Source organism: Bactrocera dorsalis, chromosome 1 (assembly GCF_023373825.1).
Source record: "Bactrocera dorsalis isolate Fly_Bdor chromosome 1, ASM2337382v1, whole genome shotgun sequence".
NCBI lineage: Eukaryota > Metazoa > Arthropoda > Insecta > Diptera > Tephritidae > Bactrocera > Bactrocera dorsalis.
In genome coordinates this window covers 72,143,094-72,161,432 of record NC_064303.1, presented here as the reverse complement: position 1 = coordinate 72,161,432, position 18,339 = coordinate 72,143,094, and the positions used below count along the sequence as shown (strand labels likewise).

At 40.2% G+C, this 18,339-nt stretch overlaps 1 protein-coding gene across 1 annotated transcript in view; it reads left to right on the top strand.

Moving 5' to 3' along the window:
- LOC125775355 (uncharacterized) overlaps positions 1-2,271 on the top strand; it is a 191,930-nt gene extending 189,659 nt beyond the window's left edge. The window contains exon 2 of the mRNA XM_049445852.1: positions 995-2,271. Within this exon, the coding sequence (XP_049301809.1) occupies positions 995-2,256 (1,262 nt within the window). The 3' untranslated portion in view covers positions 2,257-2,271. The remainder of the gene's footprint in view (positions 1-994) is intronic.
- The last annotated feature ends 16,068 nt before the right edge of the window (positions 2,272-18,339 follow it).

The window sequence follows — 18,339 nt, the reverse complement described above, 5'->3', positions numbered from 1 at the left end:
CCCTGCAGAATTTATTTCATGGAAGAAAAGTGTCGATAGAGTACTGTAAATTTATAGCTCTATGGCAGGAACACCCAAATATTATGGCATCCTTAGCGTCATAAGGAACAAAATAGTAGGAAAAGCAGATATAGCGTTAGAATCGTATAACACACCACTCAATTGGAATAGTATAGTAAAATGCCTAACATTACATCACGCAGACAAACGTGACTTAGGAACGTTAGAATACCAAATGACTGCGCTTATCCAGGGAAGAAATACCATACAGAATTTCTATCAGTTAGTCTATGCACATTTATCGTTAATCTTATATATAAAAAAGAATCGCTAAATGTGTTGGTAAGCGCATAACTCAAAAACGCCTGGACCAATTTTGCCAATTCTTTTTTTAAAATGTTCGTTGAGGCTCAAGGATGGTTTTTACGACAAGAAAATTTTGAAAAATTGCCGAAAACCCCTAAAAACAGCCCTTTTCTTTTTTTTCCATACAAACGAATGAATTTTTGTTTATGTATTAGTAATTAGGATGGAGTCATGTGTAGAAGTTCACGCAAGTGAGGAAAGTTCTCTGATCGCCATTCACTTGGGAGTGGCCAGAAACGATTCTTTTACATATGACTCAAGCAGCTCACGACTTCCGGTCTTTGACCAAGTATCCTCTGGGTAGCCTAAGAACATCCGTTTGAAGGCGAGCTAACGTGAGAAGGCGAAAAATCCCCTGCATAGGGTTGTGCGCTGGGTTTGGGACCCGCCACGTAAAAACCTCCCCCAATGAAAAACAACACACAGCCTCGGATGAGAGACCCCCCTTTTGATGACGACCATGGCAAACGAAATAAGGACTATGATTTGAGGGCATGCACCTGGAATGTCCGGTCCCTTAATTGGGAAGGTGCCGCTGCCCAGCTGGTAGATGTCCTCGGAAAGATAAAGGCTGACATCACCGCCGTCCAAGAAATGCGATGGACGGGACAAGGACAGAAACGAGTAGGTCCTTGTGACATTTACTACAGTGGCCATATAAAGGAGCGCAAGTTTGGTGTTGGATTCGTGGTGGGAGAGAGACTCCGTCGCCGAGTACTATCATTCACTCCGGAGAATGAACGTCTAGCCACAATCCGCATCAAAGCGAGGTTCTTCAACATATCGCTGATTTGCGCCCACGCCCCGACGGAAGAGAAGGACGATGTGACCAAAGATGCTTTTTATGAGTGCTTGGAGCGCACTTATGAGAGATGCCCCCGCCACGATGTCAAAATCGTGCTTGGCGACTTCAACGCCAGGGTGGGCAAAGAAGGTATCTTTGGCACTACGGTCGGTAAATTCAGCCTCCACGAGGAAACATCCCCAAATGGGTTGAGGCTGATCGACTTCGCCGGGGCCCGAAATATGGTTATCTGTAGTACTAGATTCCAGCATAAGAAGATACATCAAGCTACCTGGCTGTCTCCAGATCGAAAAACCACCAACCAGATCGATCATGTTGTGATAGACGGAAGACACGTCTCCAGTGTTTTAGATGTGCGTGCGCTCCGAGGACCTAACATTGACTCGGACCACTATATTGTTGCAGCCAAAATTCGCACCCGCCTCTGTGCAGCAAAAAACGCACGCCAACAAACACAAGGAAGGTTCGACGTCGAGAAGCTGCAATCACAACAGACAGCCGAACGATTTTCTACTCGGCTTGCACTCCTGCTCTCTGAGAGCACTCGTCAACAACTTGGTATAAGGGAACTGTGGGATGGCATTTCAAACTCCTTACGTACAGCTGCAACCGAAACCATTGGTTTTCGGAAAGTGCAAAAGAACAGCTGGTATGACGAGGAGTGCCGTGTCGCAGCGGAGAGAAAACAGGCTGCCTACCTCGCAACGTTACGATCGACCACAACACGTGCGGGATGGGACAGATACCGAGAGTTGAAGAGGGAAGCGAGACGCATTTGCAGACAGAAGAAAAAAGAGGCCGAAATGCGTGAGTACGAACAGCTTGATAAGCTGGCCGACAGGGGTGATGCTCGAAAATTCTACGAGAAAATGCGGCGGCTTACAGAAGGTTTCAAGACCGGAGCATACTCCTGTAGAACCCCCAAAGGTGATCTAGCCACCGATGCCCAGAGCATACTTAGATTATGGAGGGAACACTTCTCCAGCCTGCTGAATGGCAGTGAAAGCACAACACCAGGAGAAGACGAACCCGATTCCCCAATCGATGACGATGGAGCAGACGTTCCATTGCCCGACCATGAATAAGTTCGAATAGCAACAAAGCGGCGGGGCCGATGGATTGCCGGCCGAGCTACTCAAACACGGCGGCGAAGAACTGATAAGGAGCATGCATTGGAATTTAAGTGTGCTATGCCCAATCCATAAAAAAGGAGACCCCACAATCTGCGCCAACTACCGTGGGATAAGCCTCCTCAACATCGCATACAAGGTTCTATCGAGCGTATTGTGTGAAAGATTAAAGCCCACCGTCAACAAACTGATTGGACCTTATCAGTGTGGCTTCAGACCTGGTAAATCAACAACCGACCAGATATTCACCATGCGCCAAATCTTGGAAAAGACCCGTGAAAGGAGAATCGACACTCACCACCTATTCGTCGATTTCAAAGCTGCTTTCGACAGCACGAAAAGGAGCTGCCTTTATGCCGCGATGTCTGAATTTGGTATCCCGCAAAACTAATACGGCTGTGTAAACTGACGTTGAGCAACACGAAAAGCTCCGTCAGGATCGGGAAGGACCTCTCCGAGCCGTTCGATACCAAACGAGGTTTCAGACAAGGCGACTCCCTATCGTGCGACTTTTTCAATCTGCTGCTGGAGAAAATATTAGAGCTGCAGAACTGAACCGAGCAGGTACAATCTTTTATAAGAGTGTACAGCTGCTGGCGTATGCCGATGATATTGATATCATCGGTCTCAACACCCGCGCCGTTAGTTCTGCTTTCTCCAGACTGAACAAGGAAGCAACGCAAATGGGTCTGGCAGTGAACGAGGGCAAGACGAAATATCTCCTGTCATCAAACAAACAGTCGTCGCACTCGCGACTTGGCCCCCACGTCACTGTTGACAGTCATAACTTTGAAGTTGTAGATAATTTCGTCTATTTAGGAACCAGCGTTAACACCACCAACAATGTCAGCCTTGAAATCCAACGCAGGATAACTCTTGCCAACAGGTGCTACTTCGGACTGAGTAGGCAATTGAAAAGTAAAGTCCTCTCTCGACGAACAAAAACCAAACTCTATAAGACGCTCATAATTCCCGTCCTGCTATATGGTGCAGAGGCTTGGACGATGACAACAACCGATGAGTCGACGTTGCGAGTTTTCGAGAGAAAAGTTCTGCGAAAGATTTATGGTCCTTTGCGCGTTGGCCACGGCGAATATCGCATTCGATGGAACGATGAGCTGTACGAGATATACGACGACATTGACATAGTTCAGCGAATTAAAAGACAGCGGCTACGCTGGCTAGGTCATGTTGTCCGGATGGATGAAAACACTCCAGCTCTGAAAGTATTCGACGCAGTACCCGCCGCGGGAAGCAGAGGAAGAGGAAGACCTCCACTCCGGTGGAAGGACCAAGTGGAGAAGGACCTGGCCTCGCTTGGAATATCCAATTGGCGCCACGTAGCGAAGAGAAGAAACGACTGGCGCGCTGTTGTTGACTCGGCTATAATCGCGTAAGCGGTGTCTACGCCAGTAAAGAAGAAGAAGAATTAGTAACGCTAAGGGAACGACTGAACCAATTTTGGTGAAATTTTCAGAGAATGTTCCATGTGGATCGCGGAAAGTTTAGAAATAAAAAATCCTGTATGCCTTTTGTGAGGAAAAGTCGGAAAATTGGAAAATTCCAAAAAGATAATCTTTTCCATACAAAATTTTGTTTTCAATTTCTTTGTTTTGTTTTTCAATTATTTGAATCGTTGAAATTTGTCGTTTGTTTCAAAAATTTTTGAAAATTATTCAGTGAAAATGTTATGTGTTTTTAAAACAAAGTGTTCAATTACAGCTTGAATTTTGTCACGATGCCATGAAGAGGTCGCGCTAATATCGGTCGGCGTTCTTTTGGCATCAACATATGTACATTAACAGCCTAAGGCACATGATCGAGTACTCCCAGAATGCGATGACATACGTGCGGTATTATACGTCGCGGTCAATCAGAAAGCGATCGTCTGGTGTTGTTAGATGCTAGATGTACTCTGTTGTGTTGCAAAAGAGAGGTTTGCCGCACGCAAAATCCTGTATTATACTAAGTGATGAAAATCAGTATTCCACTTCGGTTTGTATGTCTGACAATAAATGCACGAAACGGTATCCACGTGCTTTTCTTTCGGAAACACAAACCTGAAATGATGGATATCCACTCTATCGGCGTCGCTCACCAGACGACAACGGCAGAACATTCAGCATTCAATTGAGAAGACTGAGTATCGAAGTTGACAACACATGGATCGTACCATATTCGCCACTGTTGTCTAATTCACATTCAAAAGTCATGTCAATGTTGAGTATTGCAGTTTGGTGTAATCGATAAAATACGTTTGTAAATACGTCGCCAAAGGAAGCAACATCGCGATTATTGGTCTTGAACGATACGGTCGGTGAACTGCAATAAAGCGCTTTGTAGGATATTTACTTTTGAAATTCATGAACGTTTGCCGACTGTTGCGCGTCTAGCATTTAATTTGGAGATTGGCCAGAGTGTATTTCAACCCAGAGAACACATTACAGCCAGTGGAAACACCACCAGCAACAAAATTGACTTTGACGATTATATATGCAATGCATCGTCGAAGACATTTTACATCGTATTCGCTAAGAATTGGAAATGTGTCAATTCCGGTTCATACTTCCGGTGGTTTGATATCAATTCCATTTGCCGTTTATCGATTCACAAAAGATGAACTCATCACGAATGTTTATCCGAACATTAACCAAATTATCGTAACTACGATTCCTTGAGTGCACGCGCAATTTTAGCTGCCAAAAATACCGATATTGTTGACTTAAACTGGAAGATTCAAAGTCAAATTCCGGGAGACTTGCGCTCATACAAATCGATCGATCGTCTTGGCAATGAAGACGACGCCGTGAATTATCCTGTAGAATTTTTAAATTCTTTGGAGAGGCTTGGTATGCCACCGCATCATTTGCGTCTCAAAGTTGGATCTGTAGTTATTGTGTATCGCAATCTGCAAGCGCCGAAACTGTGTAATGGAACCTGACTGATTGTGACGCACCTATCGAATACAAGGGGGCAGAATGCTTGATTCTACGAATTCGAATAAATTTGGAACTGCTATGTTTTTCACACGGCCAAAAATACGTGGCGTGCTCACGAGTTGGAAAACTATCTTCTCTGTACATTTACGCACCGGAACAGAAACCAAAAAATTTTGTTTATTAAGCTACGTTACATTGAAAAAAAAAACAATGATAAATTTAGCATTCTCTTCATTTCAAAACACATAATTTCACGCAGGACAACGGCTGCGGGGTCAGCTAGTATTAAATAAAATTGGCTGCATGGAAATTGGAAGTGAATCCATGAGACTTCTGACTCAAACTTATCGAGAGAAAGCTCTTGATACTTTTGTCCGAGGTTTAAATAGAGATCTACCAAGATTACTTGGTATTCGTGAACCTTCAAACCTCCCACAAGCACTATACCTATGCTTGAAATTAGAAAATCAACATTATAGGTCAGAATACGCGAACAATCGCCAAAACCATAAACATCGTCAACAATCACCACTCCCTCCAATGCGTAATATACGAAATAATAGTACACCATTTTACCCAGAACTAACATTCCAACATTCAGCCAATTATAACAAACCTATAAATAATATGCAACGAAATACATTCCAAAATCAACATCCTTTCCCTAACCGTAACTCCCATCCTATGTTTCAACCACATTACCAAATGCGCCAACAATTCCAATTCCAACCCCCCAGGCCAACAGCACCCAAACCTCAAAGACCTAAACCGATGGACGTTGATAAGTCGGTACAAACGAGGAATATTAACTACCAAAATAGACCCCGTCAATTGACACAACTCCAAGGCAAAAGACCTCCATCCCTGAATCATGTTCCACCACCATTTAAACAACAACGAAATTTTCACATACAAACCGAAGAACAACATTGCAATAATTTAATGGAATCTAGAGAATTTCAACCTGAGAATTGCAGAATGAAGACATCGAAGGATACGATCCTTTGATCAACAGAATCAACAATATGAAATCCCTACCCAAGATTTAACAGATATAAATTTTTTAGGTTAACACATTCTTCGCTTCCATACTTCGAATGTAAAGCGAAGAATGGCCAAACTTTGAAAATCTTAATGGATACGGTATCTAATAAAAATTATATCCAACCAAATCTTGTTACCAATCCCAATCCAAACGAAAAGTCTTTCGTTGCCAATTCAGTTTCAGGTGATATAAAGATAACCCACCATACGTTTGCAAATCTTTTCAATTTACCAAACCACCCCATAAAATTTTACATTTTACATTCTCTAAAATCATTCCATGGTATCTTAGGTCATGAAAGCTTGGAAGAACTTAATGCAGTTATTCATATAAAAGATAGATATATGATGATAAATCATAACACAAAGATAAAAATTCACCAACATATATCCCAGTCTGTAAATAAAATGGAATTTAGAACCAAGTCTAATGAAACGATCCCAATCTATTCACAGATCACAGATCAATTTATTCGAAATCATATCCGTACCCCGTGGCACTAAAAAATGAAGTTGAAACACAGATAAAAGAACTCCTAAACAACGGAATTATAAGACCTTCTAGATCTCCGTATAAGCACCAGTTTGGATTGTTCCAAAAAAGATGGACGCATCTGGAGAGAAAAAGTACAGAATGGTCATTGATTTCAGAAAGCTAAACGCTATTACTGTAGCCGACAGATACCCGATTCCGGAAATAACTGAAGTTCTTGCGAATCTAGGAAAAAACAAATACTTTTCAGTTGTTGACTTTCTATTTCAGATACAAAATCCATTCCTAATCTTATAAGTAGTCAAAATTCTACATGTTTAACGAGCAATAATCATCACATCCCATTAATGAAAGAAATCGAATCTGGCGTTATCCTACTAAATAATTACTGTTGCGCCAAGCGACATCTTTACAACTCTAAAACTAAACATAAGAAAATGAAATATTAAATTATTATAATGAAAAATGAAATTTAAATTATAAATATTGAATTGTACAAAATAGCATACTTACCTTAATGATACATTTATATTACCTTCATTTATTACTTACCTTAATTCATCTACTACAATATTTAACGAAAGATAATTACTTACCCCTTGTATTTACATTACCACTAGCTTAAGCCGTTAGTTTTAAGATTTAGGCTAAGCAATTCCAAGAACGGAACAAATGAATTATTGTATTAAAGAACTTGAAAACGACCGGACGCGTCTTAATTTTTTATCGCAATTTTCGTGACAGGCAATTAGGCTTTATTTTATTCGCGCATTCCCAAGTTTTTATTATCGCTTCTCAAAAACGCTTGAGAATTTTTCATGGCGCCCGAGCAGGGACTAAGTGCGTGAGCTTAGAATATATTAATTTTGACTTTCGTTTTCGTTTAATAAACTAATTTCGTGCTAATTGCCTGTCAATTCGTTCGTTTTCGGCCCTTCGCGAAAGTGAAGTGGAAATAAATTAAACATAAAAAAGAAAAAACAACACCTAAAACAAATATACGAGTACAAGTACATATCATTTAAAGAAATAAAAAAGATACCAAAAGAAAAGTACACATACATACATATAATTGGTACATATACTAAAAGTGATCAAGTGCAGTGATACCTGAAACACAAAAAAGGAAAAATAATTATAAAACACATAAAAGCAACATAAGACAAAACATAAAACAAAGTTACAAAAAATTGATACGAAATGCATTTACATATCTGCATACACATATATGCAGAAGTGAAGTGCCAGAAGTGCAGTGAACAAATACGAAACAACAAAACAAAAAAAATACAGTGCGCAAAGTGAACAAAATTTATAAAATAACAATTAGTGTGGTGCAGTGAGACCTAAAAAGAAAGAAATAAAAGAAAGAAATATAATAAAAAATTGTAAATACTTACCCACCTTTGCCTTCTTAAACCTACAAAAAACAAAAAAAAAGACAAGAGGTGCATATGTGCAAGTGACAAACATACAAAGGAGTGTAATAAATAAAAAGTGGAATTGTGAAAAGGCGCACAAGTAAATTGGGACAGTGAATTCTAAAAAAAATCGTACCAAAGTGTTTAACCTTGTGATTAACGATAGGACCGTCCTAAAACGTTAAAAAAAAAAAAAAAACAGTTTTTAAAAACCGGTGGAAAATCCGTTAAAAAAAAAAAGAAGAAAAACTGCTTCAAGTGCCGCGTTAAGAGAACCGGTAAAAGCAAAGTTCCGGTATAAGCACCCGTTGTTGCCATACCGCCACTACTGAAATCACTGCCGCCATCAACGCTGCTGCCATCAACACTGCTGCAATCAACGCCGCTGCCATCAACGCCGCTGCCATCAACGCTGCTGCCATCAACACTGCTGCCATCAATCCGCTGCCGTCGTGGGAATGAGCTGCCGCTGCATCCTGTGCCAAAGGAACGTAAGCGCCGGCAAACAGCCGACGCACCAGGTAACGAGTGCGAATTACTGAAAGCAGTGCAAACAAAAAATAAAACGAAAACACATAAAAATAAAATTGAAATAAAGACTAGTGCACACTTTCAGTTTTGGCTCTCCCTTTTTTCACTTTCAATTATATTGACGTTCTATAAATACATATACATATACATATATAAATTCATATCTATAATAACGTATATAAATAAACCTATACATTATTAAATATAATAAGCATACGCACATATATGTATATGCGTACGCAAGTGAATAAGGGATTTTGGGATTTGCGGTAGCCCTTTATTTTTTAAAATAAAGGTTGAAAAAATTATTAATTGCAAATTAAATTATCACATTTTTCGCAATTTTTTCGAAACGCGTTTGCAATTATCGGTCGTTTTTTTCGCAATTTTTGTCGATTTTCGTTCGGACATTTTCCGATTAAATTACTTTTTTTGTGCTATTGCTCATTTTGCGCATTTATCGGTTTGGCCTTCGTATACTTGAGAATCCATATTATTTTTTCTTTCAAGTTTTCGTCACCGATTCCAAATATATTTGTTGCCAACTTTTATTGCGATTAGTTTGGCTTTCGTATATTTGGGAATCGACATTTATTTTTCGTTTTCGTTATCGATTCTTAGTATATCTGTTGCCAACCGTTATAGTCTTTTTTCGTAAATTTAATTTAAACAAGCAAAATGAGCAAGCCAAAGCCAACTCTCGCAAGCCTGTCTCCAAGTAAGGAGTTGACGGACTTAAAATCGTTAAGACGTCAAAGAACGGTTGCGAAGAGTAGTATTTTGCGCATTAAAACGGGCCTTCTTGAAAAGACAATGTCTTTAGATCCAATCGAATTGGAATGTCGTCTAGATATATTAAATTCACATAGTGAAAAATTAATGAAATGCCAATCAAAGATTGAAGAAATTGATGAGGACGACATGGCCCGAGGGGAGTTAGAGGACATAATCGTTGAAACGAAGTCCATAATTAAGTCAATTTTAGCGAAAAATAGAACTTCACTTGCCGAAACATCTTTTGTAGCTTCTCACAGCTCAAGACTCCCTAAAATGAATTTGCCGAAATTCAAGGGAGAATATTCAGAATTCCAAAATTTTATGAGTTTGTTCGAGAGCTTGGTTCATAATGATCCTAATATCCCAGATATTGAAAAATTTAACCACTTGGTTAATTGTCTATCTGGAGAGGCTTTGGGAACAGTTAAAGCGTTCCAGATGTCGGATGAAAATTACCCGAAAGCGTTGGCAAGTCTCAAAAAAGTTTATGATAATAAATGTTTGATATTCTTCAATACAATATCTAAACTTTTTGAGCTGCCAACCATCCCAAAGCCATCCGCTCCTTCATTGCGATCAATGATTGACGAAGTGTCAGCGGTATATGACTCATTGCTATCGCTGGGCGATGAGAAACATATAACAAACGCTATTATTATACACATAGTGATGACAAAGGTCGACTCAGCTACCAGATCCAAATGGGAGGAACAGCTGGATTATGACAAGCTGCCACTGTGGAAGGAATGTGAAGCTACCCTTAATCGAAGGTTCCAGCAGCTATCAGCGGAAGGAGCATCAAATTCAAGGACGAAGCCCATACCAACAAGCAGTGGGAGTTATGGGAAACAACAACAAATGGACAGGACCAAATCGGCGCTAGTTGCAGCAAATACGAGGCAGTCTCTTTGTCAGCAGTGCAAATCCAAGGACCACTTTTTGACTGCCTGCCCCACTTTCAAGGCGCTTCCGGTGCAGCAGAGGTTCGAGTTCGTGAAATCGGTGCCCTTATGCATAAATTGTTTGCGTAAGGGACACACTGTCTCTAAATGCAGAGCGGATAGATGTCGTGTGTGCAACCGATCGCATCACACATTATTGCACCAGTATCCGGTTTCCTTCCCCGCTGCACCTCATCCGCAACCATCAACCACACATGCCATGCATACAGCCAGTATGCCGGATCGGGTCATGTTGGCAACAGCAGTAATTCTAGTGAGGACCAGCTGTGGAGATTACCTGCCTGCGAGAGCCTTGCTGGACTCAGGCTCCCAGGTCAACTTTATGACGGAGGACTTGGCACAAAAGTTGCGGATTCGACGTCAGCACAAAACATTAAGCGTAATTGGAATTGGCAATTCCAATACAAAAGTGGGGTCAAAACTAAACGCGTTTGTCAAGTCCCGGTTGAATAATTTTGAATTTTCGGCGGAATTCTGGGTAATGCGATGCATTTCGGCAAATCATCCAGACCATAACATCAATGTTAATGGCTGGCAAATTCCGCACAATATTGAATTGGCGGACCCAGAATTCCACAAATCTAAAAAAGTGGACATCCTATTGGGTGCTGAAACATTTTTCGACCTTTTAGCTGTTGGCCAAATTAAAAATGGTCCTAACCAACCAACACTTCAGAAAACCCTTTTAGGATGGATTGTGTCTGGCAAATACGCCAGTAATATAAGTTCTCCTCCCAGATTACATAGCACATTATGCCAAGCTGAAGAAGACTTAACGTCAATCGATTCAGTAGTCCAAAAATTTTGGGCTCTAGAAGAATTACCTTCAGAATCAAATGGCATCAAATTCACACCAGAGCAACAAGAGTGTGAAAATTTTTTCGTTAATACTACTCAAGTATTGCCTTCAGGACGGCTTCAAGTCAGAATGCCCTTTAAAGCTGACCGTAAGTTACTCGGTCATTCATATGAAACCGCAGTTCGGCGGTTTCAGGCCCTGGAGAGAAGGACATTAAAAGATCCAGAACTTCGCAAAATGTATCTGGACTTTATGAATGAATATAGAGCCTTGGGTCACATGAGCCCAACGAACAATAAGATCCCGAGTGAGCCACACTACTTCATTCCGCATCAATGCGTTTTAAGGCCCGAGAGCACAACAACCAAATTACGTGTTGTATTTGATGCCTCGAGTCGATCTTCAACTCAAATAGCGTTGAATGAACTTTTGATGGTAGGTCCAACCATCCAAGAAGAATTATATTCAACTCTTCTTCGTTTTCGATTACATAAGTATGCACTAACAGCGGACATTACTAAAATGTACCGTCAAATAATGATGCATGAAGAAGACAGAAATTGTCAACTTATTGTGTGGAGAGAGCATCCTTCTGAGCAAATTCAAATTTTTCGTCTTAACACCGTAACATACGGCACTGCGCCTGCTCCATTTCTCGCAACACGGTGTTTGCAAATGCTCAGTGATGCCAATACAATGAAATATCCACTCGGTTCATTGGCCATCAAAAGAGACTTTTATGTTGATGATTTATTAACAGGGTCCGAAAGTTTTGAGTCTCTAGATCTTTTGAGAAGTGAGGTAATTAAAATATTAAACTCGGCAGGATTCTCCTTAACGAAGTGGTTTTCGAACCACCCTAAATTTTTCGACAGTGATTGCACTGAAAAGTCATTAAGCTTCAATGACAAAAGTTCCACTAAAACGTTAGGAATCCATTGGTTGCCGAAAGAGGATTTGTTTCGATTTGTTTTAGATGACAATTTTAATGATCTGCGAGCCACCAAACGAAACATATTGTCAGTTTCTGCTCGCCTTTTCGATCCTCTTGGATTACTAGCCCCACTAGTTACCAAAGCAAAAATCTTATTGCAAGAGCTTTGGATCCAAAAACTAGATTGGGATGAGTCGATTCCATTGCGCCTAGACACTAGCTGGCAGAACTTTAAAGCCAACCTAATGCAGCTCTCATCTATAAGCATTCCTCGTTACGTAAACGTTGAGTCGAGTGCCATCTGCCAAATACATGGCTTCTCCGACGCCTCAATAAGGGCGTACGGATGCTGCATATACATACGAAGCCAATCTGCTAGTGGTATTAAATGCATGCTGCTTACTGCAAAGTCTAGAGTGGCTCCGCTGAAGACCAAATCTCTTCCGCGTCTTGAGCTCTCGGCAGCACATCTTCTTTCGAAATTATGGTCAAGAGTAGCGCCTATGTTGAGTCGACATTTCGAAAATATAACATTTTGGACAGACTCTGAAATCGTTTTACATTGGATTAAAACACATCCATCTTCACTACAAACCTTCGTCGCAAACAGAGTGTCCGAAATCCAAGAGTTGACTGACAAAGTACATTGGCGACATGTGCCAACGAAACAAAATCCTGCGGATCAAGTGTCTCGGGGTTGTAACGTGGACGAATTGAATAATTCAATATGGTTTGGCGGTTCACAGTTCCTCCTAGAAGACCCTGCATTATGGCCAATTAATAACCACTTCCAGCTCTCACCAGAAGACGAAGCATTAGAGAAGAAGAAAAATACATTTACATTACTTTCGACTACTGAGAAAAATTCAATATTGGACCTTATTGAAAAATTTTCTTCTCATAAAAAATTGCTTCGTGTGGTCGCTTATATATTACGATGGATCAGGCGACCACCAAAATCCTCCAGAGGCCAAGATCTGACTTCAGAAGAGCTAAACTTGAGCTTTCTAAAAATTGCACAGGTGGTCCAACATTCAGAATTTTCGGATGTTATTCAAAAATTGCATAAAGGCACCACCCTACCCGCAAACTTGCAAAAACTTGACCCGTTTTTGCATGAGTACTCGGATATGTCGCTGTCATTCAAATTAATCCGAGTAGGAGGTCGCTTATTAAATGCACCTCTCCCATACGATGCCAAATTTCCGCTTTTATTAAATAAAAGTTCGCACTTCGTTATAACGTACTTACGGTTCCTGCACATTCGAAACCACCACGCTGGGGCAAAAGCGTTGGTTGCGCTTCTTCGAGAACGCATATGGCTAATTAATGCCCGAGAAGCTTGCAGTAGAACCGTAAGAAACTGTATACATTGTTTTCATTACAAGCCGAAGTTGCAAAACCAAATAATGGGAAATTTGCCAGTCGAAAGACTTCGAGCACTACGGCCCTTTCTGATATGTGGCGTAGACTTTTGTGGTCCCATATATACAACGTTAAAAATACGTGGTCGACCACCCGTAAAAACGTATATTGCAGTTTTCGTTTGCTTTACTTCCAAAGCAGTTCACTTAGAACTAGTTTCAGACTTGTCAACTAATTCATTTATTTCGCCCTAAAAAGGTTCATTGGTCGCCGAGGAATGCCCCAGAAGATGTTCAGCGACAACGCAACCAACTTCGTCGGCGCCGATCGCAAGCTGCGCGAGCTGAAAGAGGCGTTTCTGGCCCAAGCAACGGAACTGAAGGTATTCGCCGCAGAAGAAGGGTTCAGCTTCACCTTTATACCACCGCGGGCGCCGCACTTCGGCGGATTATGGGAGGCCGCGGTGAAGTCCGCCAAACATCTCATCGTTCGCGCAATCGGCAACGTGCTCCTCACAGTAGAGGAACTATCAACACTGTTGGCCGAAGTGGAAGCAATCCTCAATTCTCGGCCCCTAACACCTCTGAACCAGGACCCCAACGACGGCGAAGCGTTAACTCCAGCGCATCTGTTAATAGGGTGCTCCCTGCGATCACTCCCACCAGCACAGGTAGCAATGGACCCAATTCATTGTTGCGAGAGATGGCAACTTGTTTGCTGTCTCAAGCAACAGTTTTGGCGACAGTGGTCCAAAACATACCTGACGGGTCTTCAGGAGCGCACCAAATGGTTACACCCGAAACGGAATCTGCAGCCCGGCGACCTCGTCCTCGTACACGAAGACAACACACCACCGCAGCAGTGGGTAACAGGACGAGTCGTCGCAACCGTCGAAGGGCAAGACGGCAAGGTGCGAGTCGCAGACGTAACAACGAAGGCGGGCACAATTAAGCGCCCCATACACAAACTCGCATTATTGCCCATGGATATTGAAGGATCCTGATCCTGTCAAGGCGGCCGGTGTTGCGCCAAGCGACATCTTTACAACTCTAAAACTAAACATAAGAAAATGAAATATTAAATTATTATAATGAAAAATGAAATTTAAATTATAAATATTGAATTGTACAAAATAGCATACTTACCTTAATGATACATTTATATTACCTTCATTTATTACTTACCTTAATTCATCTACTACAATATTTAACGAAAGATAATTACTTACCCCTTGTATTTACATTACCACTAGCTTAAGCCGTTAGTTTTAAGATTTAGGCTAAGCAATTCCAAGAACGGAACAAATGAATTATTGTATTAAAGAACTTGAAAACGACCGGACGCGTCTTAATTTTTTATCGCAATTTTCGTGACAGGCAATTAGGCTTTATTTTATTCGCGCATTCCCAAGTTTTTATTATCGCTTCTCAAAAACGCTTGAGAATTTTTCAATTACAACGCATCTATTTATATCGATGAAACGATGTGAAATCTTTCTGGCACGTTCCTTATTAAATTTCATAATAGCACTATTAAAGAACAATAGAATTTTTAGTAACATAGAGGCCTCACCTCTACAAATGATTCCTGCATTAATGCAGCCTACTTCTCTTGAAAGTGACCGCATTAACTTACTATCACTCGAAGCTTTCAATGAATTGCAGATTAATAATACGGAGGTTATTTCAACCATTCAAAAACATCTAAAAATCGGAGGATGGTCAATTTCTGTTATTCTTAGTCTAATTATCGTTTTCATTGCATGTTTGAAATTTTTCTTCAGAAATACTAAAGAAATTATTGTTTGGGAATCTCAAATTCCACGCACTAGTCTAGAGCCCCATACGGAAATAAAATTACCATCTTATATTGATATTCCCAAGCCAATAGAATTAGAAACTCCTAGCAAACCACCAAGATTGAATAATATCCCCTTTTTCTAAAATGATTGAGGCAATCAAATTAAGAAGGGAGGAGTTAACACTAAACATATTTACGTTTCTCACCAAGCATATTTACATTTCTTAATAATTATTACGAAACGTATAAGCATATTTTGCTATACTTTCGCTGACTATCATTTCCTGTTTACGTCCCAAATTTTGTTTAGCCCATTACCGATCGTTGCACGCGCGACCCAAAAGTGCTGACGTAGCGTCTGTAATGAATGCACTGTCACGTGATGCTGACACACTTTTAATTCCAATAGATAAGTAATTTTTAACATAAGTTTCAAATCAGTAGTTAAGTGGTAGTTAATAAATGCGATTGACAAAAAGGTTGGACTAAGAAGACATAGTCTTCCCAACGAGTAATAGTGACTAAACGGAAAAAAATTATATAAAAAATAAAATCCTTTTTTAAAAAGCTAAAATAAAAAGTATTTTATTAACTTACATACATATACACTCATACATACTTAAGTGCGAAGCAAGGCAAAACATTTGCTTTCCAGAACCCAAACGGACACACTGGGAGGAAAGGCCACAATTGAACACACACTCAAGACCACATATGTACGTACAAGTTAGCAACACTAAAGTTAACTGCGATAAGCAGAATAATGCTGGATAAGCAATTAACCAACCAACATTCGGCACGCGCAATATAAACTACAGACAGGAATTAATGCTGACCAACAATAATGCAACCATTGCAACAATTGTCCATCAATTAACAAACCAACATCCGGCACACGCGGAATAACAAGACAAAAGTAAATAAGTCAATAGTGCTAGCATAAGTAATTTTTAAGTTATAAATAAATGTTAATTGAAATTGTAATTTTTAGTCTTAGCAGAACATTTGACAAATAAAGGTCATTTTGACAAAGTGCCGTTAAAAAATGTAGTAAAAAACGCCGCGAAAAAGACAGTGAGTGTGAAAAGGATAGAACTTCCTGGATGCTCCAACGACACCGACAAGGAATAACAGCGAAAGCCTACAGCCAACAAAGCCTATAGTAACAAAAACAGTGTGAGCGGGTGTAGCTCAGTACCAACAAGGAAAAAGGACCAATACACCATCATCGGTTACATCGGTATGAAGCTGTATGTAGTGTAAGTAGTATAAGAAATATAATTAATGATAAAAAAAAAACAGAAAAAAAATTGTGAAAAAAAGTTTAAAAAAGAAAAAATTGTTCTTAATAATAAATAAATTATTAAGTAAGAGGAAAGTTGTAACTACTAAGCTACAGAAAAATTGCTACAGAATTCTCGTTTAAGCTATAGTATAAGTAAATATTAATAACAAAAAAAAAAATAAAATACGGCTTGCACAGCCAATAACATAAGCTAAAACTGAAAATAATATTGCTTATCTCTGCGATTCCGTAGCCAACTCAGGAGTTGACCGGACCCTCCAGTGTAAAAAAGCCCCCTTCCTAGAAGGGATAAAAAAATATATAAACATTCAAAGGAAAAAAAAAGAAAGAAAAAAAAGATTTAAAGATCAGACAATAGACGTATAATTTGAGAATAACATGAGCTCACTCTGTTTCTCTCGCTGTTTAACTACTCATTACGCCGACAAACGGGACATGGGTACGCTAGAATATCAAATGACTTGCCTTATATAGGGTGATTTTTTAAGAGCTTGATAACTTTTTTAAAAAAAAAAACGCATAAAATTTGCAAAATCTCATCGGTTCTTTATTTGAAACGTTAGATTGGTTCATGACATTTACTTTTTGAAGATAATTTCATTTAAATGTTGACCGCGGCTGCGTCTTAGGTGGTCCATTCGGAAAGTCCAATTTTGGGCAACTTTTTCGAGCATTTCGGCCGGAATAGCCCGAATTTCTTCGGAAATGTTGTCTTCCAAAGCTGGAATAGTTGCTGGCTTATTTCTGTAGACTTTAGACTTGACGTAGCCCCACAAAAAATAGTCTAAAGGCGTTAAATCGCATGATCTTGGTGGCCAACTTACGGGTCCATTTCTTGAGATGAATTGTTGTCCGAAGTTTTCCCTCAAAATGGCCATAGAATCGCGAGCTGTGTGGCATGTAGCGCCATCTTGTTGAAACCACATGTCAACCAAGTTCAGTTCTTCCATTTTTGGCAACAAAAAGTTTGTTAGCATCGAACGATAGCGATCGCCATTCACCGTAACGTTGCGTCCAACAGCATCTTTGAAAAAATACGGTCCAATGATTCCACCAGCGTACAAACCACACCAAACAGGGCATTTTTCGGGATGCATGGGCAGTTCTTGAACGGCTTCTGGTTGCTCTTCACCCCAAATGCGGCAATTTTGCTTATTTACGTAGCCATTCAACCAGAAATGAGCCTCATCGCTGAACAAAATTAAAGCGCGAAACACATTTCGAACCGAACACTGATTTTGGTAATAAAATTCAATGATTTGCAAGCGTTGCTCGTTAGTAAGTCTATTCATGATGAAATGTCAAAGCATACTGAGCATCTTTCTCTTTGACACCATGTCTGAAATCCCACGTGATCTGTCAAATACTAATGCATGAAAATCCTAACCTCAAAAAAATCACCCGTTACAAGGTAGACTGACAGTGAACGAATTCTACCAAAAGGTATACGCACATTTATCACTCATATTAAACAAAATAGGCTGCATGGAAGTTGGAGAAGAAGCAGTACAGTTCTTGACAGAAAATTATCGTTCAAAGGCCCTCGATACTTTTGTCAGAGGACTTTCTGGCGATCTACCTAGGCTTCTCGGTATTAAAGAACCAAAGAGCTTACCTGAAGCCCGACACCTATGCCTAAAACTCGAAAACCAGAATTTTAGAGTCTA